This window comes from Martes martes (assembly GCF_963455335.1).
Source record: "Martes martes genome assembly, chromosome: 5".
Classification (NCBI taxonomy): domain Eukaryota; kingdom Metazoa; phylum Chordata; class Mammalia; order Carnivora; family Mustelidae; genus Martes; species Martes martes.
In genome coordinates this window covers 72,936,450-72,958,361 of record NC_137892.1, presented here as the reverse complement: position 1 = coordinate 72,958,361, position 21,912 = coordinate 72,936,450, and the positions used below count along the sequence as shown (strand labels likewise).

Here is a 21,912-nt window from a genome sequence, read left to right as displayed (position 1 = left end):
TGGTACCTCATACGAGTGGAATCATACAGTACTTGCTTGACTAGCTTATTTCACTTAGCCTAATGTCGTCAAGTTTCATCCGTGTTGTAGCATATGTCAGAATTCCCTTCCTTTTTAAGGCCAAATAATATTCCACTGTAAGATAAGCCACATTTTGTTTATTTATCTGTCAATAGACAGGTTGCTTTCACCTTTTGACTATTGTGAATAATGTTGCTATGAACATAGGTGTAACAAATATCCCTTGGAGTCTGTGTTTTCTTTTTTTTTCCTTCTTTTTTTTTGTAAGGATTTTTTTTTAACAGAACTTTATTCTTAGATCTACAATGGGATTTAAGACAACACTTCATTCCAGCTCTAGGTGGCAACAGATGCTATGACAGGAAATCCAGATGTTTAAACAGGAATGGAATTAAGGATCACCATTGCCTCAGGCACAAAGAATGGCTTCTTTTTGCCAGATTTCTTAATTCCACCTGTGGTCAGGAGGCCTCCCCTATGGCCTTCCACCTTCGCGTTTAGATTTGCTTTTGCTCCTTCTGTTTCTGCTTGAATGCCGTATCTTCCTCGTCCATCTCCTGGGCCTCTTTCTTGGGTTGTATCAGAGGCTCCTTGCCACTTTCGCAGCTGGAGTGACGCCTGCCTCCCCTTCCCCAGACCCTGCCACCAGAAACCTTGGAGTCTCTGTTTTCAGGTTTTGGAGGTATATACTCAATTGTGGAATTCCTGACACATAAGATAAGTCTACATTGACTTTCCGAGCAATGCCCATCCAGTTTCTCATAGATGGCCGCCTTTGTCATCCCTACAGTTGCTGTAGGCAGGGACTTCTGCTCTTGAATTTCTCTGTTTTCCCCAGAACCACCGATTCAGTCCCTCAGCCTCTTCTTCTGACGACGGAGAGTACTGAGTATTTCAGGATTTGGTTGACTCACTCTGTTTTCTACATACCACTGACGACAGGTGGAGGCAAAGTTAGACGCTGTATCAACCTGTGGGCTCAACCAGACTTTTCTTCAGGTATTATTCGTCAATATTGATGGCAGAAAATTATCCTGCCTGTCTAGTTTGCTGCTGGTAAGTTTTTCGTTTGTTTGTTTGTTTTTTATTCTTTTCTGTTCTTGTTTGTTTTATTTTGTTAGGCAAGGGGGGAAGAGAGCTTCTCTCTTGTTGCTTCATTCTGTCATCTTATCCTAGAAAAGTGTTTCTTCAATTTTTGCTTAAAATTGTAATTTACCTTCTATAGCATTTCTGGGGTGCAACCTGGCTAAAATGTTGTTTTAAACTTATTTGTAGGCAATCACATTTTTCATAGATTGTCAACATAGTAAAAAGTTCATTTTAATTACACTAACAAATCTCACTAGGAGCTGTTACAATATCCTTTATATGGCAAAGCCAGTTCTGTGGGTTTGAATACCTTTGCTTTCATGAATAATTCAAGAAGGCAGTTAATAAAGATGAGTAATTGTTCATATGCAATTGGGGGTAAAATGATGGGAGACTATTCACGCTTTTCTCAACAGAACTATGATATCATTTGGCCAGGCTTCTTCAGGCTCCCTTGCAATGCAAGAAGACTTTGAGGGTTATTTACACAAATCTCTGCTCTGAACTTGGATGGAACTAAATAAAGCATTTCTTAGACTGTTAGATATTTGCTCAAATGGCTCTGCAGACCTCAGCAAGGGAAGCTTTAAATTATTAGTTCCCAAATATCGGGCTTCACACTCAGCCATGCTAACCCCAGATGAGGCCTTCAGAGACCTAATAGAGTCCCTTAGTCCTACAAAAAGCTGATCTGCCTTTGCAGCAGAGGCAGCTTCCAGTAGACACGCAAAAATACTGCGGATTAGGGCGCCTGGGTGGCTCAATCGGTTAAGCGTCTGCCTTCGACTCATGTCATGATCTGCGGGTCCTGGGATCAGGTCCCACATCAGGCTCCCTGCTTCACCGGAAGCCTGCTTCTCTCTCTGCCTCTGCCTCCCTCTCACTCTTTCTCTGTCTCTCATGAATAAATAACATCTTAAAAAAAAAATACTGCAGATTGTGTCTGCCTCCTTGGTGCTAGCGTATGGAGTGTGGCTCAGTTCTGGCTGCTGCATCAGAAGGGAAAATTTTGGGTAGTCACTGAACACTCTTCTTCCTTGAAACTGACACATCAGCAGAAATGGCCTCTTCTCTTCCCTAGCTGCTGTCTCTTCTGTGTGTGCTCCTGGAAATGCTGTCACTGTCTTACAGATGAAGGGAGCCATGGACACTTAGAGACAGGCAAAGTGGAAAGGTAGGAGAGGAGCCCCTAGTCCTCTAGGACCTTGTGGCACAGTAGACTTCACTCTCGAACTCTCTTGCCCTTAGTGTTTAAATCACTTGTTTACTTTTGTATTCTTGTAATTAAAAGTCTTATTTGAAAATATGTTAAACACAAAAATAAGGACAATGTAGGGACATCTACTAAAGTGAAGTGGAGTGCATTCACTTTTTTTGCAGTTAAAATGTACCTTCTTTTAGAAAGGTACCTTTTATGGTAATAGCAACTAATAGATTTTTTTTTTTCCAAAATATCCTTACTTGGCAAAGTAAGATGTTAGCAATTCTACATCAGTCTCCAAAGTAGTTTTGAAATTTTACTGGTCCATGAAATCTGAAAGTCTGGGAATCACTGCACTGACTTGAGAAAAACTCATTCTTGGACTAGGACTCAGAATTGGTTTTTAGCCTAGTGCTTTCCTTTCTGGCCACTCTTTACATACAGGACTTATGAATCCAACTCTTGCCCCTCCCTTGGCTTCCTTCTTAGAAAGAAGACAAAGGAAAGAAAAGGGTAGTTCACTAAGCTTTAATTTTTTTGACTGCGACATCACTACACTATTGCTCACTCTCTCTCTCTCTCTCTCTCTCTCTCTCCCCCTCTCCATACACCCTCCTGCACACCGTCTCCCCACATACACCAACACATGCATGCACAGAAACACACACACACACACACACACACTTTCTACAGGGATGAACGCTTTTCTTACCATGTACCTACCCATCACCATTTGTTAGCATTTGCTCTATTTGTTATATTGCTCTCTTTCTCCACCATCCCATTTAAAAAAATCAATCGCTGGAAAGCTATGTGCTAACATCACTACACTTCCCTACAAAAATAACTTTTAATTACACATTTGATTCCACAGTTGAGCCTGGTTACAGTTAATTACTAATGGTTACAGCTGGAAATTTTGCGATGGCGTTGGAGACGGAAGGGGAAGTTTGAGAGAAGTTTCGTCAACCAGGGTAGCTTTTGATGTGATGATAGTAAAAAAAAAAAAAAAGAAAGAAAGAAAAAAGTATACATATATATATATATGGCTGAAGTCATTTGCAGGAACAAGGCAGTTACACCAAGGAATGCATCTGATGCAACTGAGGCTCAAAGCAGCCATGGTCAGAGTGGCTAGAGGAGGATTTGTTTTCTTTGTTTTTGTAACAGTCTTCTGGGACCAAAAAACAAAGACGTGGATGTTCCTCTTCCCAAATGCAATTTGCAACAGAGAAGCAGTACAGGCACTGGTGGTAGAAGAGTTGCTTTCTCATAAATCCTGGTCTTCTGCAGGTCTGCTAGGCTCAACTCTCCAGAAGAGGAATCTCTCAGCGTCTCCCAGTAGCCCCTGCACTCCCCCACCCCGATTCCTCCTCTAGAAAATCAATAATGATGGGATGACAAGATAAGGGACAGAATGCACCTATAATCCTGCCTGGAATAGAGCCTATAGTAGGTGCACGTGACATGGTGTACCCAAGTATGATTATTCCCCAAGTTTGATGACAGTATTGAGCAAATTTAATTTTATGATGAAAATATAAATATCTTATTACAGTACTTAGTCATTTTTTTTAAAGAGTCTTTACCTTCTAGAGATAGATTCCAAAGTATTTAAAGAGGAAATGACGTGATGTCTGCTAAAAGAAGCCACAGTAGAGAAGAGTAGATGGAAACATGATTGGACATGTTGATCACTGTGGAAGCTGAGTGAAGGAGGCATCGTTAAACTAGTCTCTCTACTTTTGCATAGGTTTGAAATTTTCCAACATAAATAAGAAACAAACAAAAGTTGGCAATTTCTTGCCTAAAGTAAAGAACATTAAATTACATTATTTTCAGCAGCATAAGAAACACTTCTCATCCCTTTGCATCCCCTGCTCTTATAGAGGACATTGTATGGAATAAATACATTATCACTCATTCTTTTCTTCATTAGAACTCCCTGAAAGGACCTTATCTCTCTGTTTTATCAGGGTTTTTCTCCTAGTCAATTATCAGCAATTAAATTATTATGAAGTTGACAAACAAAGACCAATCTGGTTAAACTATTTGGGGCGAAAATGTAAACACGTTTAAAGTGAAGTTTTCTTGATTCATAGTGACAATGGACTCCAACAGTGTCCCTGACCATGGCTATCATTGTTAATATTGAGAAACAAGAATTCCTGGCCACCCAAGAAGGCCATTTAAAGTTGGTTAGGGAGAGAGGATATGGATTTAAAATGATTTGGTTCTGGGGAGGGGTGTTAAAAATTGTGGATTTTAAGGCATGTTCCAGCAAAAAGGTTGGGAAGGTTTTTTGATTTGTGTCTTGATATATATGAATAGCTGATTTGTTAAAAAAAAAAAAAAAAAACCACAGTGAAAAATCACACTTCAAAGTTAAAGAACAGCTGTCCTCTTCCAAAGCCATAGTCTCAGAATTCCTTAAGGTGGTAGTCTCCCCGTATGTTTTAAGTATCTGTTTACACATCATTAACAATTTCTTTGAAAACCATAGGAGGAAGACAGGCCAAGGAGGAAGACCCTGGAAACTGGATTGTTAGCCCAATACAGCCAGTTAATCTTGCAATTATCATTTCACAGGTTTGTCTCGCAATTATCATTTAAGCAAATGGGAAATGCTTCAAGCTACACAAATGGAACACATGTAGATTTGTGTAAATCGGGGCACATCTAGAGGGATGCTGACTCAGGGATGAAGAGGCATATTTCCAAGTCTTGCACACTCAGCCATAGCTTCATTAATGTTGCTGACAGACCTTGGTTAATTAGCCCTGTGGAAGGACAGTTTTTGTTTTGTTTTGTTTTTTTCTCCAGAGACTCCAGGAAGGAGAATTCTCTAAGGCTAGCCGTTTGCTAACTTCAGGGTCTGAGAAGTGGTTTGGCTTCCTGGATGGAAGGGTTTCTCATTCCAGGGAGGTCAGAGATCTTTCTTCTCCCTAACAGATAACATGCCATTTAGGTGGTCCAGTTTTCCAGCTAACTTTAGAATTGGCAGTAGTAAAACATTCAGTGAAATGTTCATTTTAAGTTGGATTATAAAGCAATGCCTATAGTTTTTAGACAAAACACCAGCACTTTTGTGTACAAACAAGTGAAATCCTTTAAAATAGTCACTCAAATTGTATTTGGAGCTCCTTTTGTGGTATTGCCTGGGGTCAATTTGTAAGGCGCAGTAGGTATTTGTTGCCAAAATGATTATATGTAGATTACTCACCAGATCTGGTTTTCAGCTTTTGTAAAATGCAAATGGATTCTACCCTGGGAGATTTAACAATTTAAAAGCTGTCTTGGACGTGGATGGAACTAGAGGGTATCATGCTTAGTGAAATAAATCAATCCGAGAAAGACAACTATCATATGATCTCCCTGATATGAGGAAGTGGAGATGCAACATGGTGGGTTAGGTAGGAGAAGAATAAATGAAACAAGATGGGATCGGGAGGGAGACAAACCATAAGTGACTCTTAATCTCACAAAACAAACGGAGGGTTGCTGGGGGGAGGGGGGAGGGAGAAGGGGGTGGGGTTATGGACATTGGGGAGGGTATGTGCTATGGTGAGTGCTGTGAAGTGTGTAAACCTGGCGATTCACAGACCTGTACCCCTGGGGATAAAAATGCACTATATGTTTATTAAAAAATAATAATAATAAATATAAAAATGTCAAAAAAAAAAGCTGTCTTGAATGATGATTTTACTCTCAAGGTGAGTACAGAGTAATCTCCAGTAATTACTCTGAGGGAGAAAATTCTCATCGGGAGTGTTAAATTCTAATGTATTGATTTTTAAAAGTCAGGGTCACCCGGCTGGCTCAGTTGAAAGAGCTTACGGCTCTTGATCTGGGGATCATGAGTTCTAGCCCCAGGTTGGGTGTAGAGATTACTTAAAAATGAAAAAATAAATAAGCTTAAAGAAAAGCCAGACATGAGAGATGGTTGTTGCATGTAGTTTCTCCAGTTGAGATCAGATGTGGGTTGAAATAAAAGTGGGTCTCCCACTATTTCCCTCCAGCAAGTCTGCCACATTGGTGGGAAGTTGGACCCTAAGCATAGTAGGTAATAACATCTTCCTAGCCCAGCCTACATTCAGAAAAATCTTCAAAACTAAATGTGGCTCCAAGTTATTATCTTGTTTTAAAAGTTCAATATATACTTTCTCTTTTTAATCTCAAAATAAAATATTTAATTTCTCAACTTTGCTTTTTTTTGTTCTCAAGTTTAAAATGATGAATCATATTATTTCTTATTGTAATTAGTTTGGCTGAAATATATTCTAGTTTTGCTACCTACTTTAATTTAAACTCATATTTTAGCCACTTTTGTAGGTGTTTTTTCAGTAAGTCAGATAATATTCTTTTATGTAGTTGTTATCTAGATACCTAGGACAATTTCCCAGATACATTTTTTGAAGTTGAGTTGTCCTCCTTTGTTTTTATATTTAGATACACAGTACCAGGCGATTTTTATATTTACAAAACTATACCCCCTCCAAAACAGGAACTTAATGTCTAATCATTTACATCAGATTCATTTGAATCATTAAAAACAAAATACCCAAATTGATGATGGGGAGGAGAACAGTAAGTGTTGTGATTGTCTTTCGACCACAAAAACATTTCTTAGTGTACTGAAGCTTTAGTTTTCCTTCTCCTCAGGAGTTGAGGCAGAGGGGCAGAGGCACATGAGGTCCATCTCACCAGGCTGATTCAGGCCAGTGCAGCTGCTGGCCTGGGCACAAGCGTGGGCGGCCACCTGTGGCTCCCAGCACAGCTGTTTGGTAGAAGGCCAGCCAAAGCCCAGTCGGTGGGGTGGAGGCAGGTGGCCAGTTGGGCGGCCAGTACATTCTGGCATGGGCTGAAAGAACACCTGGTTCCACTCTGTAGACCCACCGCAGAAGGTCAAGGAATTTGTTTGCTGGCAGCAACCTGATGGTCTAGCTCTGACTGAAACAGAGAAACCCACCTTTCTTGAAACTTACCCGAAGCCAACACAGGAATCATTCTGCTCCAGTTGTGTTGAAATAGGTCAGTGAGGCCATCTGGCATGTCTGGAAATGGTGTGGGGGGCTGTCAGACAGGAACAGGCTCTGTGATTCAAAACAGGACATTTCAGGGGAGGTGAGAGCTTTTTCTTGTATTTGGCTGCTAATTGCCGTTGCAGACACCATCCACCCTTGAATATCTCTGACCATCATTTTCCTCCTCTTCCCATGAACTCTAACTACATGCTTAGAAACCACTTTGGGTCCCCATGTATAATTTTGTCACCAGACATAGGAATTTTCATAGGGAACATCACCACCTACAGAGACAGGAGCCCAAAGTTCACCCTTTCCTGACCCCTGAAGTCCCACCCAAGGCCTCAGGCCCACTGCTTCCCAGGAAAAAGAAACCTGTTTCCTTTGGCTTGGCGAGTCACTTTCTCTCTGATAGAGGAGCATCCTTCCAAATTTCCCAGTCCCAGATGTAGACCAGGCAGCAACCTGCCATGTGCCAAAGACATAAGACTTGCCTCACTGGTTCTGTGACCCTTGACAACTTACTCAACCTCTCTAAGCCTCAGTTTTGGAATTTGTAACTAGGGATTAACAGTATTGTCCTCCTTGTTTTGTTGTAACCCATCCAGCGAAAGGACATATGTTAAGTGCCTAGCATAGAACATGTGTACAACAGGTACTCCGCAAATATTGGTAGTATAAATGAATGACCACGGTTGATGCCACTCTCTAGACACAAAGAGGCCACACCTGGTCTGGACTGGTTCTGGGCTAGAACTTCCTGCTGACATCTTTGCTTGGGATTTCAAAGGCCTCATCTCACAATTATTGCCCGGGCCCATAAAGTAGCCTGCTCTGCACAAAAGCCCTTATTGGGGGCACAGATCAGTCTTTTCCAAGAATTGCACTGGCCTTGAGCTAGGAGAAACCTCCACTGTGGAGCCTTTGACCTGAAGAAGGCAGTCTGACTTCTGGGAGGCCTGTAGCTGGTGGGATAACTTGCCCCTCTGATGTGAAACATCTCTAAGGTAATGTATCCAAGCCAAGGTCCAAGAAGAGATCTCTGGATTGAATTTCACAAAACTTAAAGTCTGGAACAATGAAATCTTGACCGGTCAGGCACCATATTCTGTGCCCTGAGGTGAATGGGAATATTCAGGCTCCCTAATCCCTGAACTCTGGACATCAGGTACTATTACCCTTGTGTGACTGCACAGTGTTATTCCAGTATAGATAGATTTTGCCTTGGAAATTGTCTTTCATCATCTATGCAGCTCAAGACTTTCAGTGCGCTAATAGAAATCATCAACCAAGAGACAATACAAACATAACCTTGGTTCCCCACAGAGTGGAGCCAGCCCTCAAACTACAGTTTGATTTCGGTCCTCAGATACTATCTGTGGATGAAACGAGGGACAAAGAATGCTAGAAATAACCCTCTGAGAAAAAGATGGAAGACCATTTTCCTTTTAAGTTACAATTTGGGGTTTTCAAGTCTGAGTTACAAAGCCATTGTGAACAGCTGTTCTTTTTGAAAACATGTTAGTTTATTCCACACATTCTGATGATATGAATGCGACAGAATTCCAAACACAGCTTATCTGTCACTTCTCTATTCAGGGACTAATCTTTTCTCTTTATTGCAACCACCTATTTAGAATTTTCCAGGCCTCCTGGACTGTGAGGTTTTTTTTCCTCCCTGAATTACATTTTTCCCCTTTCTTTTAAAAGTAATGAATATTATCCTAGTCACACCAATTCACACATTTTTGTTACAAAGATCAATACCCAACTTTCTTCCTAATTCACCTGAAAAAAAAAATGTCACCTGGCCTTTTGGAGCATAAACACTCAAGGATGATCCTAGTGCTCTTTGGAGAGTGGCAGAGATCTCCAGGAGGGTGGATTGTCCTTGGATCAGGGCCCTAAGTAGGAAAGTACCCTTTAGATATTTCAAAGGGAGAAAACAGTTAACTGGAAGCTTAACAACAACCGTAAATAAGCAGACTCGCATCTGAGGAATCTAAGCTAAAGCAAACCTTATTTCTCATTATTTCCCCCCTTCCCAACCTCTAGCAGAACTACCCTTTGCAAATCCATTGGGAAGATGATACAGCTGGTCCCACAGTCTTCTCATTCACTGAGCCTTCATAATACTCCAGCCCCTTTTGACTCCTAGAATGACCCTGAAGAAATACTCTCCAAGACTATTGAATCACCGCACCTGAGTTCTTCTAGTGTATCAGGTTGAATGTGTGTGTGGGTGGATACGGAGGTAAGCAGACTGAAGCACAACCTGCCTGGGCATTCCAAAACTTCTTATGTAATTGATGAAATTGTCATTATGAACATACTCAAATAGCTAAATATGCAGGAGGGTTACCTTCATTTTAGTTGCTGAGTTTTAAAAATTGCTGAGTTATCTTTGCATGTGACAGTATACCCCAGCTCAGCAGTAGCTGAACCATTAGTTTAGCCTCAGAGGAAATGTCTGAAGGTGGAAAAGTATGTCCCTCATGTTCCTATGCTCCTTATTGAACTTAAGTAGAAAGATCCTTCTTCAAGTGTCAATACTTTTGTCCAGCACCTTTTCCACAATGAAATATCTTGCAACCTCTTCTATGCTAAAGAATTTACATGAAAAGCAAAAGAAAGAGGGAGACAAAAGAGTCATGGGTCAATCAGATCTTCCTTTCTAGGGTTAGAATAGATGACTAGCGGCCTCTGGGGAGAGAGATCCACCAGAAATACCCAAAGCCCTTATATTTAATAGTCCTGAAATAAAAATAAATGCAATCTCTGAGGAGGGTAATAAGGATACAACAAATTATCTCGATCCTAGATACTACCTGGATAATTTGGGTAGTGTAGTGTGGTATTCCAAAGGCTAGATTCCTCCTACTGCAAGTTTAACACCAGCTTTTCAGGGAATAGACAACTTTCATCTGAATCATTCTTACAAGCTGAATTTTTATTTTTACTAAATTATCTATGTTAAAAAAAAAAAAATCTGTGCCTGGTGTGGAATTTCACTCCATCAAGTGTTACAATGATTTTCTCATTTTCATTACAAGCAGGAGAATGAATGTAGGACAAGTGTTAGGAAACATGGCAATAAATTAGAATATAATTTACAAAAGCAAAAAAAAAGTAACAGTGTACCACATTAATACTGAGTATAAAATAATAAGCAACAACTAATCACAATAATACAAAGGTAATTTCATTCTGTATTATTAAGGATACCTATGTGACATTCACTCCAAAAAATTCCTAATGAAATGGACTGTTTGGGGAGTCATATGTATCTTAAGGGCTTTAATCGGTTGGGTATGTTTACCTTTTCTTTTTTGGCAGGACTTTTTGCCAGTGGCAGATACTGCTCTCAGTCATGGGGTACCAGTTTCCTTGGGACTCCCTAAGTAGTACACATAGCACAGTACTTTGGAGGGCCTGCCATGGTGGCTCAGCCTCCACTGACAATCCTATTGCCATTATTTAGGAAGAGAGCATATCACATAGCCATGTGGTTGACTGCACAGTTAGCAGCGGTATTGTGATGTGCTGTAGAATATTTGTTTCCCCACTCAGGTTTAGTCCTGTTCCATGCTGTGCTTGGTTCCTTCTAGCAAAGTAATCTGATGCTGCGCCTGGAAGCCCTCTGCTCCTGGCCTTGAGTTGAAGCTGGTGCACACTCCTGAGGGAACACTAGCTGTCCCCTCTTCTAACGTTAGTCAAGGGAGCCCAGGGCAAGGGTCCTCACAACGTTAGTTTCCAGGTGAGGTGTAGAATAGACTTAAGTCAGTAATGTAAGAAATCTTTTTGGAATACAAACATGAGCTGATATTTATGTTGGGGAAAAACAGATCCTGACAGGAAACCTATCCCTAAAATGCCACAAAAAGTACTCATCTTTTATTCACTTCACCAGGGCACATTAGCACCAAGTTAACTGCTCTTTGCAAGGGACGGAGGGAATTCAGTGCTGGGGCCACGCTGCTCATGGGCTACCTCCCCTTCACTGAATAGATGGTGCTTTGGCTCGTCTTTTCAGGGCAGTATACAGAGGGTCCCTGGCAATTGTTGTGTATCATCAGTAGCTTTCTCTGGCAAGCTCAGGGATGTGAGCTGTGGTGTTGAGAGAGAAAGCAGGCGAGATAATAGGGATGACCATGACTGAGTGTGCAGAACATCCCATGCTGACTGTCCATAGCAAACCTGAAGTTTAGGTTGGTTTTTGAAGTCTGTGAGTCTCTTTTCCTTTCTGAAAAAAAAACTAACCTCTACCTTAGGTCACGGCGTAGCTTATACACCTGACATGTAGTTTGAGCACACACAGTGACGGGTTTAAGTCAAACATACTCTTTAACTGCAAGTAGTATCTTTACAAAGTAGCCATTTGGTTGGAGTTTGAGGTGTCGGTGTAGCACGATGTACACACCTGTAGGATACAAAGCACATTCATCAAGAACCTGCTGCAAGCTACAAGTGTTCAAGTACAAAATACAAATAAGTACCCTCTTTTTTTCCCTTTTCTTTTAATCCCACCATTGAAGCTTTTGATGGCCATGACACGAAATTACTTGTGGATAGGGAAAATATGAGCTAGCCGATTTAATTTAGGATTCTGGATTTGATTCTAGAATTTGACTTGCCCAAGAAACTTGGTTTCACATTTGATTGCCATTCAGAGTATCCATAAAAAATACAAAATAGTTGGTTGAGTGACTATTAAAGTTATGCTTTATGATCTTTAGGCTTCATGAGTTTTTCTTCTTTGGTTGTTATCCCTTGCCTACTTTAAAACTCACAGAAATAGCACATTTATGTGCAAGCACACTCATCTAACCCACACACTCAAAAGCGCCCGCACACACACACACTTGCTTTCATATAAATAAATGCCCTTCTGCCATATCAAAGAAGGGACATCTGGAAGCCATCACAACTGTCAGCAAAAGGGTCTGCCTGGTTGTTACTGAGCCAGTCTATCTTTTGCACGGCATCATTTCAGTAAGCTCAACACACGTGCAACAGTCCAACGGGGCAGAAGCTGTTCTGTGGCCGGTGAGGATGTCAACACAATTGAGTTGGGGTGACCCAAAGAAGAACTGAGGCATCCTGTGTGATGGCAACAAAGGGCCTGTTTCTTCGGTCTCTACCATACCCCTGGTCTGGCTTCTGCATGAAATCAAAATGTTTTTCTCTTAAAGTTTTAATGGAAGTCTCAGCTTCACTTGCACAATGGCAAGTTGGCCACAGTCTTTTAGCACAGGATTTATAGACTCGCACAGCTGCAGTAACTGATGCACTGCCTTCAGCTAATTCCTTCACTGTTGTTCGGTTTAATATAGTTTATATATGGCTCACAGCAGTGTTCAGAACAGGGGGGTTATTCCTAAGGAAATTAAGTGGAATGAAGAAAAATCATACGAACTTTCATTACTTTTGATTTATAATTGCTCCTTAAATTACAGTTAAAAGCCCATTTTAGAATTTCAGTTGTGGTGCTGTTGTAGTGAGATAAAGTATAGTAAATATTTTTAAGCTATGACTTAAGATTTCTGAATCTTCTTTTACTTCCATAGTTGACCAAGTCATAACAGCTACATTTTAAACAGTTTTAAATACAAATGGATTCAGTGTCATTGCTAAGTCCATAATAAAAATTATCTTAATGGTCCAAGGAGGTAAACAGGCTATTGGATTTACTCGAAAGAACACAGACGTTCCATAGTAAGCAAGTCTCCCTGTGTTGTTTGGATCTCTCCGATCTGGCATTCCCTCCTTAATACCGTGTCCAGCACTTTGGATCAATAAATCCCACTTCACAGAAGTTAAAATAATATTGAAATCCTGTCAGCTAGGGCTGACCAGTGGTTACGTTTTCCACAGGGTAATGCATTTGCAAGGACATCAATCCTCTTCCTCTGGGTGGCTCTCTTTGATGGACGCATTTCCACGATGAAATGACAAGGCGCTCTCTCTGGCTTTCCGTGGGTCAGTGTCCTTGGCAGGTCTTACAACACATCTGTCTGAAGTATGCTCGACTACAGAACTTGAACTTCAGCACCAGTGGGCAATAAGCCACTTTGTTCACATCTTTGCACTCTAATGAATGGGGGCAGAAAATGGAAAACAATTAGAGGCACATAAACAAGTGCATAAACAAGCCAATGGGACTGTGTGTTTGGTAAGGTCCCCCTTGCACCAATCCACCTTGGCTTCCACATCCATGTGGTTTTTGTTTTTGTTTTTAAGCATACCCTGTCTGGTACAGCCTACCAGAAACATTCTTTTGATAGATTTTAACACAATTAAAAAAAAAATTATTGCAAGGCTTTTCTCCCAGACTTTTATAAGTATGGTGCATGCCCACTGTGTCTTGAAAGAATTACCATTTGTTGGGATAAGTGATCACTTTAGACAGCTTGGAAACATGAGTCATTTTTCTTACAGCGCTTTTATTGCTTCTTTCTCAAGGGTTATTTTATTCAGCAGTGCAAGGTTATCCAAAATCAAACATGAGTTGCATTGTTTGATACCAAAGTACACATGTCTCAAGAGAATCTCTGCATCTGTGAGGCGTGGGGATGGGCCTGGGTGAATGAAAAGGATTGCTGACAGTGGCCTAGATTCAGCAACTACACTAGACAAAGAGGAAAACTTTGAGGGGTTGGCCTCAAATGGCAGCAGTCTGTGGGTTATGGAAACATGTAGAAATGTCTTTTTTTAATTTGGAAGTGAGACATGGCCTTCTTTTTTCCTATGTGTATTTTCTCCTCAGTGCTAGAATTGCCACAGTTGAGGTCTGCAGTTCTTGCAGCCAGAAGGTGAATAAATGATTCTTTCTCCGTCTCCCCTTGAAGCTGGTGGCAGAAGATGGGGCGAAAGGGCCAGTGTAGAGAAAGGCACACCAGTCTTTGATCCTTAGCGCCCCTCTCACCACCACATGACCCCACTACTTCTAATAATGATATTCTTCTCTAGTCCTCTGGTCACTTTTATCTGGCGATTTTAAAATTCTTTGTAAACCTAGTAATTAAATTTCCATATGCCTCCCAGAATCAAAGTTCCACCCTCATTTTTCCAGGTGGTTATACTGAGGCATCCTGGGTAAACTGCTGAAGGTAATTAGAATCAGGCAGAACCCTGGGTGAAGTTCAGTGTAACAGGACAGTTTTGTCGTTGTTGCTTGCTGGGTTATTTGCAAATTTTTTTTCCTGGCTTCAGAAATCCACTGAAGTTCTAAGAGATCATATACATGGTACAGAAGGCATAGATGATAAACTTGAGGAATTATATGTGAAGGAATGGGAAAGTTTTCCATTATTATTGAGAAGTAAGTTAACAATTTTATTGATCTCACATTCCAGGCTCTTTCAGTGAAAGACTTAAATTTCAAACGGGAGCCCTCAATCTTCTGTGAACATAAATGCTGTCACCATTGAACTTCTTTACTCACAATTTGACTTACAAAGAGAGTAAAAGTTAGAAATTTGAATAGAAACTTTGCACACTAGGATTCTCAGTAAATGTAAGTTTTGGCTGAAAGAAGGGCAGAGAGACAAGAAAATTTTCTTTAAACGTTGTACTAAAAAAAGAAATCAGATGATATTTTATGAATCAAGTATGAATTTGACGCAAAAAGATCTCCACATATTTTAATTTGAAGGTCACTTGGCTTTTTTTTTTCCTTTTCCTCTCTGTCATGACCAGTAAAAAGTAACCAAAACAGGTTTAGACTAAGAATATTTTCATGGTGGTAGGGGGAAGTTTTATCCATGTTACCAAGAGGAATATATTGTCAGGGTAATGCAATTATTAAAATAATGAGAAGGGCTCCTGGGTGGTTCAGTGGGTTAAACATCTGCCTTGATCCCAGGGGCCTAGGATCAAGTCCTGCAGGCTCTCTGCTCACACTTTCCCTCTGTGCTTTCTCTCTCTCTCTCTTTCTCAAATAAATAAAAAATGAATAAACAAAATCTTTTTTTTAAAAATGAGAAAAGCCAATATAGTATCATTCATCTTTAATTCTAAATCACCATCCTGGGACAGGGTCAAGAATACAGGGAGTGGAGGAGGAGTCAAGATGGCGGAGAAGTAGCAGGCTGAGACGACATCGGGTAGCAGGAGATCAGCTAGATAGCTTATCTAACCATTGTGAACACCTACAAATCCAACGGGAAATCAAAGAGAAGAAGAGCAACAATCCCAGAAACAGAAAATCGATCACTTTCTGAAAGGTAGGACCTGCGGAGAAGTGAATCCAAAGCGACGGGAAGATACACCCCGGGGGGAGGGGCCGGCCCCCGGCAAGCGGCGGAGCGACGGAGCACAAAATCGGGACTTTTAAAAGTCGGCTCCACTGGGAGACATCGCTCCAGAGGCTAAACTGGGGGGAAACCCAGGCGGGGTCAGCATAACCCCAGGACCCGCAGGGTCACAGAAGGACTGGGGGTGTCTGAGTGCCACAGAGCTCACAGGTATTGGAGCGGGGAAGCCGGCTATAGCGACAAAGCCGAGGAGTGAGCTCTAAGCCCAGGGTTACCTTGTGCCGGTCGCAGGCTGGGTGGGCTCGGAGCGCAGCCGGAGGCCACAGAGACAAAAGCGACCCGGCGCTTTTCTCCAGCTCCAACAATTGACTGCTTTCCTCGAGGCGCGACCGCAAGCCAGGGAGGCGGGACTGTTGGGCGCTTTGCTCTGAGAGCGCACTGAAGAGTGGAACCCCAAGCTCTCGGCTCCTCCGGGCCGAGAGACTGGGAGGCCGCCATCTTCATTCCCGTCCTCCGGAACTCTACGGAAAGCGCTCAGGGAACAAAAGCTCCCGAAAGCAAACCCGAGCGGATTCCTTAGCCCGGCCCCTGGCAAGGGCGGTGCAATTCCGCCTGCGGCAAGGACACTTGAAAATCACTACAACAGGCCCCTCCCCCAGAAGATCAACAAGAAACCGATCCAAAACCAACTTCAGTCACCAAGAACAGCGGAATTCCACAGCAGGAGAAAGCAAATCCTACCTGGACAAAATGACAAGGCGGAAAAACTCACCTCAAAAAAAAGAACAAGAGGCCGTACCGAAGGCTGGAGACCTAATCAATACAGACATAGGTAGCATGACAGATCTAGAGTTCAGAATGACAATTCTCAAGGTTCTAGCCGGGCTCGAAAAAGGCATAGAAGATATTAGAGAAACCCTCTCCGGAGAGATAAAAGCCCTTTCTGGAGAAATAAAAGAACTAAAATCTAACCAAGTTGAAATCAAAAAAGCTATTCATGAGGTGCAATCAAAAATGGAAGCTCTCACTGCCAGGATAAATGAGGCAGAAGAAAGAATTAGTGACATAGAAGACCAAATGACAGAGAATAAAGAAGCTGAGCAAAAGAGAGACAAACAACTACTGGAACACGAGGAGAGGATTCGAGAGATAAGTGACACCATAAGACGACACAACATTAGAATAATTGGGATTCCAGAAGAAGAAGAAAGAGAGAGGGGAGCAGAAGGTATATTGGAGACAATTATTGGAGAGAATTTTCCTAATATGGCAAAGGGAACAAACATCAAAATCCAGGAGATGCTAAGAACGCCCCTCAAAATCAATAAAAATAGGTCCACACCTCGTCACCTGATAGTAAAATTTACAAGTCTTAGCGACAAAGAGAAAATCCTGAAAGCAGCCCGGGAAAAGAAGTCTGTAACATACAAGGGTAAAAACATTAGATTGGCAGCGGACCTATCCACAGAGACCTGGCAGGCCAGAAAGAACTGGCATGACATATTCAGAGCACTAAACGAGAAAAACATGCAGCCAAGAATACTATATCCGGCTAGGCTATCATTGAAAATAGAAGGAGAGATAAAGAGCTTCCAGGACAAACAAAAGCTGAAAGAATTTGCAAACACCAAACCAGCTCTACAGGAAATATTGAAAGGGGTCCTCTAAGCAAAGAGAGACCCTAAAAGTAGTAGATCAGAAAGAAGCAGAAACAATATACAGTAACAATCACCTTACAGGCAATACAATGGCACTAAATTCATATCTCTCAATAGTTACCCTGAATGTTAATGGGCTAAATGCCCCAATCAAAAGACACAGGGTATCAGAATGGATAAAAAAACAAAACCCATCAATATGCTGCCTACAAGAAACTCATTTTAGATCCGAAGACACCTCCAGATTTAAAGTGAGGGGGTGGAAAACAATCTACCATGCTAATGGACATCAGAAGAAAGCTGGGGTGGCAATCCTTATATCAGATCAATTAGATTTTAAGCCAAAGACTATAATAAGAGATGAGGAAGGACACTATATCATACTCAAAGGGTCTGTCCAACAAGAAGATCTAACAATCTTAAATATCTATGCCCCTAACATGGGAGCAGCCAACTATATAAACCAATTAATAACAAAATCAAAGAAATACATCGACAGTAATACAATAATAGCAGGGGACTTTAACACTCCCCTCACTGAAATGGACAGATCGTCTAAGCAAAAGATCAACAAGGAAATAAAGGCCTTAAATGACACACTGGACCAGATGGACATCACAGATATATTCAGAACATTCCATCCCAAAGCAACAGAATATACATTCTTCTCTAGTGCACATGGAACATTCTCCAGAATAGACCACATCCTGGGTCATAAATCAGGTCTCAATCGGTACCAAAAGATCGAGATCATTCCCTGCATATTTTCAGACCACAATGCTCTGAAGCTCGAACTCAATCACAAGAGGAAATTTGGAAAGAACGCAAATACATGGAGACTAAACAGCATCCTTCTAAAAAATGAATGGGTCAACCAGGAAATTAAAGAAGAATTGAAAAAATTCATGGAAACAAATGATAATGAAAACACAACAGTTCAGAATCTGTGGGAAAATCACCATCCTGGGGCTCCTGGGTGGCTCAGTGGGTTAAGCCTCTGCCTTCGGCTCAGGTGACGATCCCACGTTCCCGGGATCAAGCCCTGAGTCGGGCTCTCTGCTCATCGGGGAGCCTGCTTCCCCTTCTCTCTCTGCCTGCCCCTCTGCCTACTTGTGATCTCTCTCTCTGTCAAATAAATAAATAAAATATTAAAAAAAAAATCACCATCCTAATGGGGCAGCCTGCCAGCAGAGACCACCGCTCCGAGTTGGCAGTGGGGCTTGATGGGATCGCGTCAAGTACAAAATAAATTTTAGCCAAAATATAAAGATCATTTAGTTGAGAAACAACAGAGAGAGTAGGACTGGTTGCTTTAAAGTACAAGGAAATAAAATGAGAAGCCAGGCTGTCCTGGTTTAATCCTAGTTTTCTCATTAACTTTATGCCTCTGAACAAACAGCCTCTCTGTGCCGGAGTTTCCCCCTCTGTAAACAGGGATGATGAGAGCTCTTACTTCCACACATAACACGTCTATCCTGTGATGCCACCTGGAGCAGTGCATACACAGTTTGTCAGCACTTGATAAATACAAGACATTGAATTACAACCATTACTACCACTATTAGTTATTATTTCATACCACCTGATGACAGTATATATAGGTTACTACTGACACATTATTTAGATACTACTGAGAAAAGGCTGTCCTATTGACATAAGTATTTTCTGGGGTTCAGTTTTATTGGGAGATTCATTACTCCATTTTTGGAAGAGTTGCTGCTACTCTAGGAAAATACTGAGATGAGCAAAAGACGAGCAAATGCATAGATTTTTCGTTTAGATTTAGACCTTGGAATCCAATTCCATGACAGATAATAACTAATGAATAAAATATTCATAAGTTGTTCCTCCCTCCAATTACCCCCACCATCCACCCATCCAGGCCATCACAAATATACATAACTTGAGATTCAGCTTCGTGCTGGAAATGAGAGGACTCTACTCATCATACAGAGGCCCAGAGCACAGTCCTTTGGCCACAAGCAGTGTCTAGCCTCGGGGTAGGCTGGAAGCAGCTGCCAGGCTGTCCCTCTCTGAACTTTTCAATACCCCTCTCAAGTTAGTTGTCCACTAAGTTGATTCCAACCAGCTTGACTGAAAGTAGGAAGTCATTTGGGTCTTGGGAGCAGGATCGAGCTTAGAGAGGCAGGCACTCCTGAAGAGCATATGCAACCTGCCTGCCCCAGCACCATAAGACAGTGGTAAGGGGTGGCAGATCTGGAGTGAGCCCTGCGGGTGAATTCTGGAGCTACTTCCTCCCCTTATTTGATTGTCCTGGGCCAAGTTCCTTTACCTCTTTAAGCCTCAGTTTCTTCATCTGTGAAGTAGAGACCTGTGACAAGACCTGCTCATAGGATGTGGTAAAGTGAGGTACAGATGACATAGTGCTTACAAAGAGCATGCCCCCTGCCCCTCGACCCTCTCCCCCAGCACCTGGCACAGAGGAATCACTCAGTCCCTTAGCTCTCGTTATTACCACTAACACATCTGCCTCTGAGATCAACCATTGTGTATAATGTCTCTGGGATCCCTAACACAATGTACCTAGGCTCTCAGGGAGGGTTACACATTAGCAAGCATAAGCAAATTAACAAAATATATCAAACAGAGAGCAGGTAAATCATAATGGTATAGGGTAGAGAGAGATGGGGGAGGAGCCAGGGTTGGGAATGCCAAGATGGGGACAATAGGCTTTGATGAGACATTAAAATGGAGATCCTGGGGCTGCCTGAGGACATGCAGCTTTGATGTGCAAAGGAAGATCCCTGAGGAAGACCCCATTCCTACTTCTTGGTTTTGCCTTCTAGAGACTGCCCAGACAGGGAGACTCAATCTATTTCTATGGAAATCTATTTACCAGAAAAGTTCAACCATGACTGGTCTTTTATTCTCTGCCTTTTAATGTCATAAGAGTTTGATACAGTAACGACCACATTAAAAATAATTTATTAAGTGCCTCCTATGTGCCAGGAATTGCCTGGCGATTTTACATACTTATATATTTAATCCTTTGATGTATATAAGACATCAGATTTACATAGATGGCAAAAGTGAAGCTCACAAACATTAGGAAAACTAGGCTGGTCACACAGCTAGTCAGTCTAAGAGCTGGGGCTTGGACCCCTCAGTTTTGCCAGCATTCTTGGTGTCATGGAACTACAAAAAGTTTTCTGCCTGTTAAGACTTCTGTATTCTTGGCAGATACCAAATGTCATGAGTCAACCCTTGGTGGGATCATCACCAGAAAATTTGCTTTGCCACCTTAAAAAAGGGGAATTAAATAAAAAATAACCTACACCCAGTAGGGGGCTCAAACTCATAACCCCAAGATCAAGAGCTGCATGCCCCACTGACTAAGTCAGTCAGGTGACTAGAGAATGAGTAGGGTTTTTTAACAGGCATTTGAAATAGCCTGAACACTTTTCTGCGGCTTTACCCTCCTCCTTCAATTGTGTAAAATGACGTAAGTGAAAGGTGATTTGAGACACACCAAGAAGTTTTAAATGCCCACTATTACAGAAAGCTGAATGTAATCTTAACTATATTCGGAAAAGTTTTAAATTATACTGGGCCATTCAGCCCATCTGCCACTTTTTAGCTTATCTAGAGAGGATCGACTTGTTGAGCTCTTGAATTTACTCATTGATATTCTGCTGATATAGTCAAGAAGCCTTAATTATAAAACTTACTAGCCTGTTTCATTCTCAAAGCCATTAAAAATATGAAATAATGTGGGGCGACTGGGTGGCTCAGTTGTTAAGCGTCTGCCTTTGGCTCGGGTCATAATTCCAGGGTCCTGGGATAGAGCCCTGCATCAGGCTCCCTGCTCAGTGGGAAGCCTGCTTCTCCCTCTCCCCCTCCCTCTGCTTGTGTTCCTGCTCTTGCTGGCTCTCTCTCTGTCAAATAAATAAAATCTTTTTAAAAAAAAATGAAATAATGTAAGTGATGAATCACTCAATTCTATACCTGAAATTCATATTACACTATATGTTAACTAACTGGAATTTAAATAACTTACTAAAAAAATAATCTTTTCACCCTTGAATTAATACACAGTACAGCTTACTATTTGTGATAAAAACCATTCTGGAAAAGCTCTGCATAATTAAACCACATTTTCCTGTTGAAATCAAAACAATAATAAATGTTCTGTTTTGGTTTCTGAATGATCTTCAGTAGGCATCGATTTCTAGATAATCTCTAAAATATCTAATAAACAAAAGCTTCTCTATACCTAAGTAAAACATAATCTATAAATAAACTATTATACTAGGAGACCTATTAAAAGGAATCCCTTAGGGGCGCCTGGGTGGCTCAGTGGGTTAAAGCCTCTGCCTTTGGCTCTGAGGGTCCTGGGATTGAGCCCCGCACTGGGCTCTCTGCTCAGTGGGGAGCCTGCTTCTCCCCCACCCCCTGCCTGCCTCTCTGCCTACTTGTGATCTCTGCTTGTCAAATAAATAAATAAAATCTTCAAAAAAAAAAAAAAAAGGAATCCTTTAGGTAGAATATTTTTGCAACATAATTACTTTTTAATTAATCTATTTGGAAGGTTTGGTCTTCACTATCATTTTCTTCATACAGATACACTTATATACTGCTTTTTAAGTAGTGGAATCTAAGTCAGCAGGGTCAAGGATTTTAAGATGAAGGAGCTTGATTTTTCT

At 41.4% G+C, this 21,912-nt stretch overlaps 1 protein-coding gene across 1 annotated transcript in view; it reads right to left on the bottom strand.

Moving 5' to 3' along the window:
* Nucleotides 1-10,268: 10,268 nt before the first annotated feature.
* ADAMTS6 (ADAM metallopeptidase with thrombospondin type 1 motif 6) overlaps nucleotides 10,269-21,912 on the bottom strand; it is a 292,490-nt gene continuing 280,846 nt past the window's right edge. Inside the window, exon 24 of the mRNA XM_080804246.1 lies at nucleotides 10,269-13,425. Within this exon, the coding sequence (XP_080660372.1) occupies nucleotides 13,316-13,425 (110 nt within the window). The 3' untranslated portion in view covers nucleotides 10,269-13,315. The remainder of the gene's footprint in view (nucleotides 13,426-21,912) is intronic.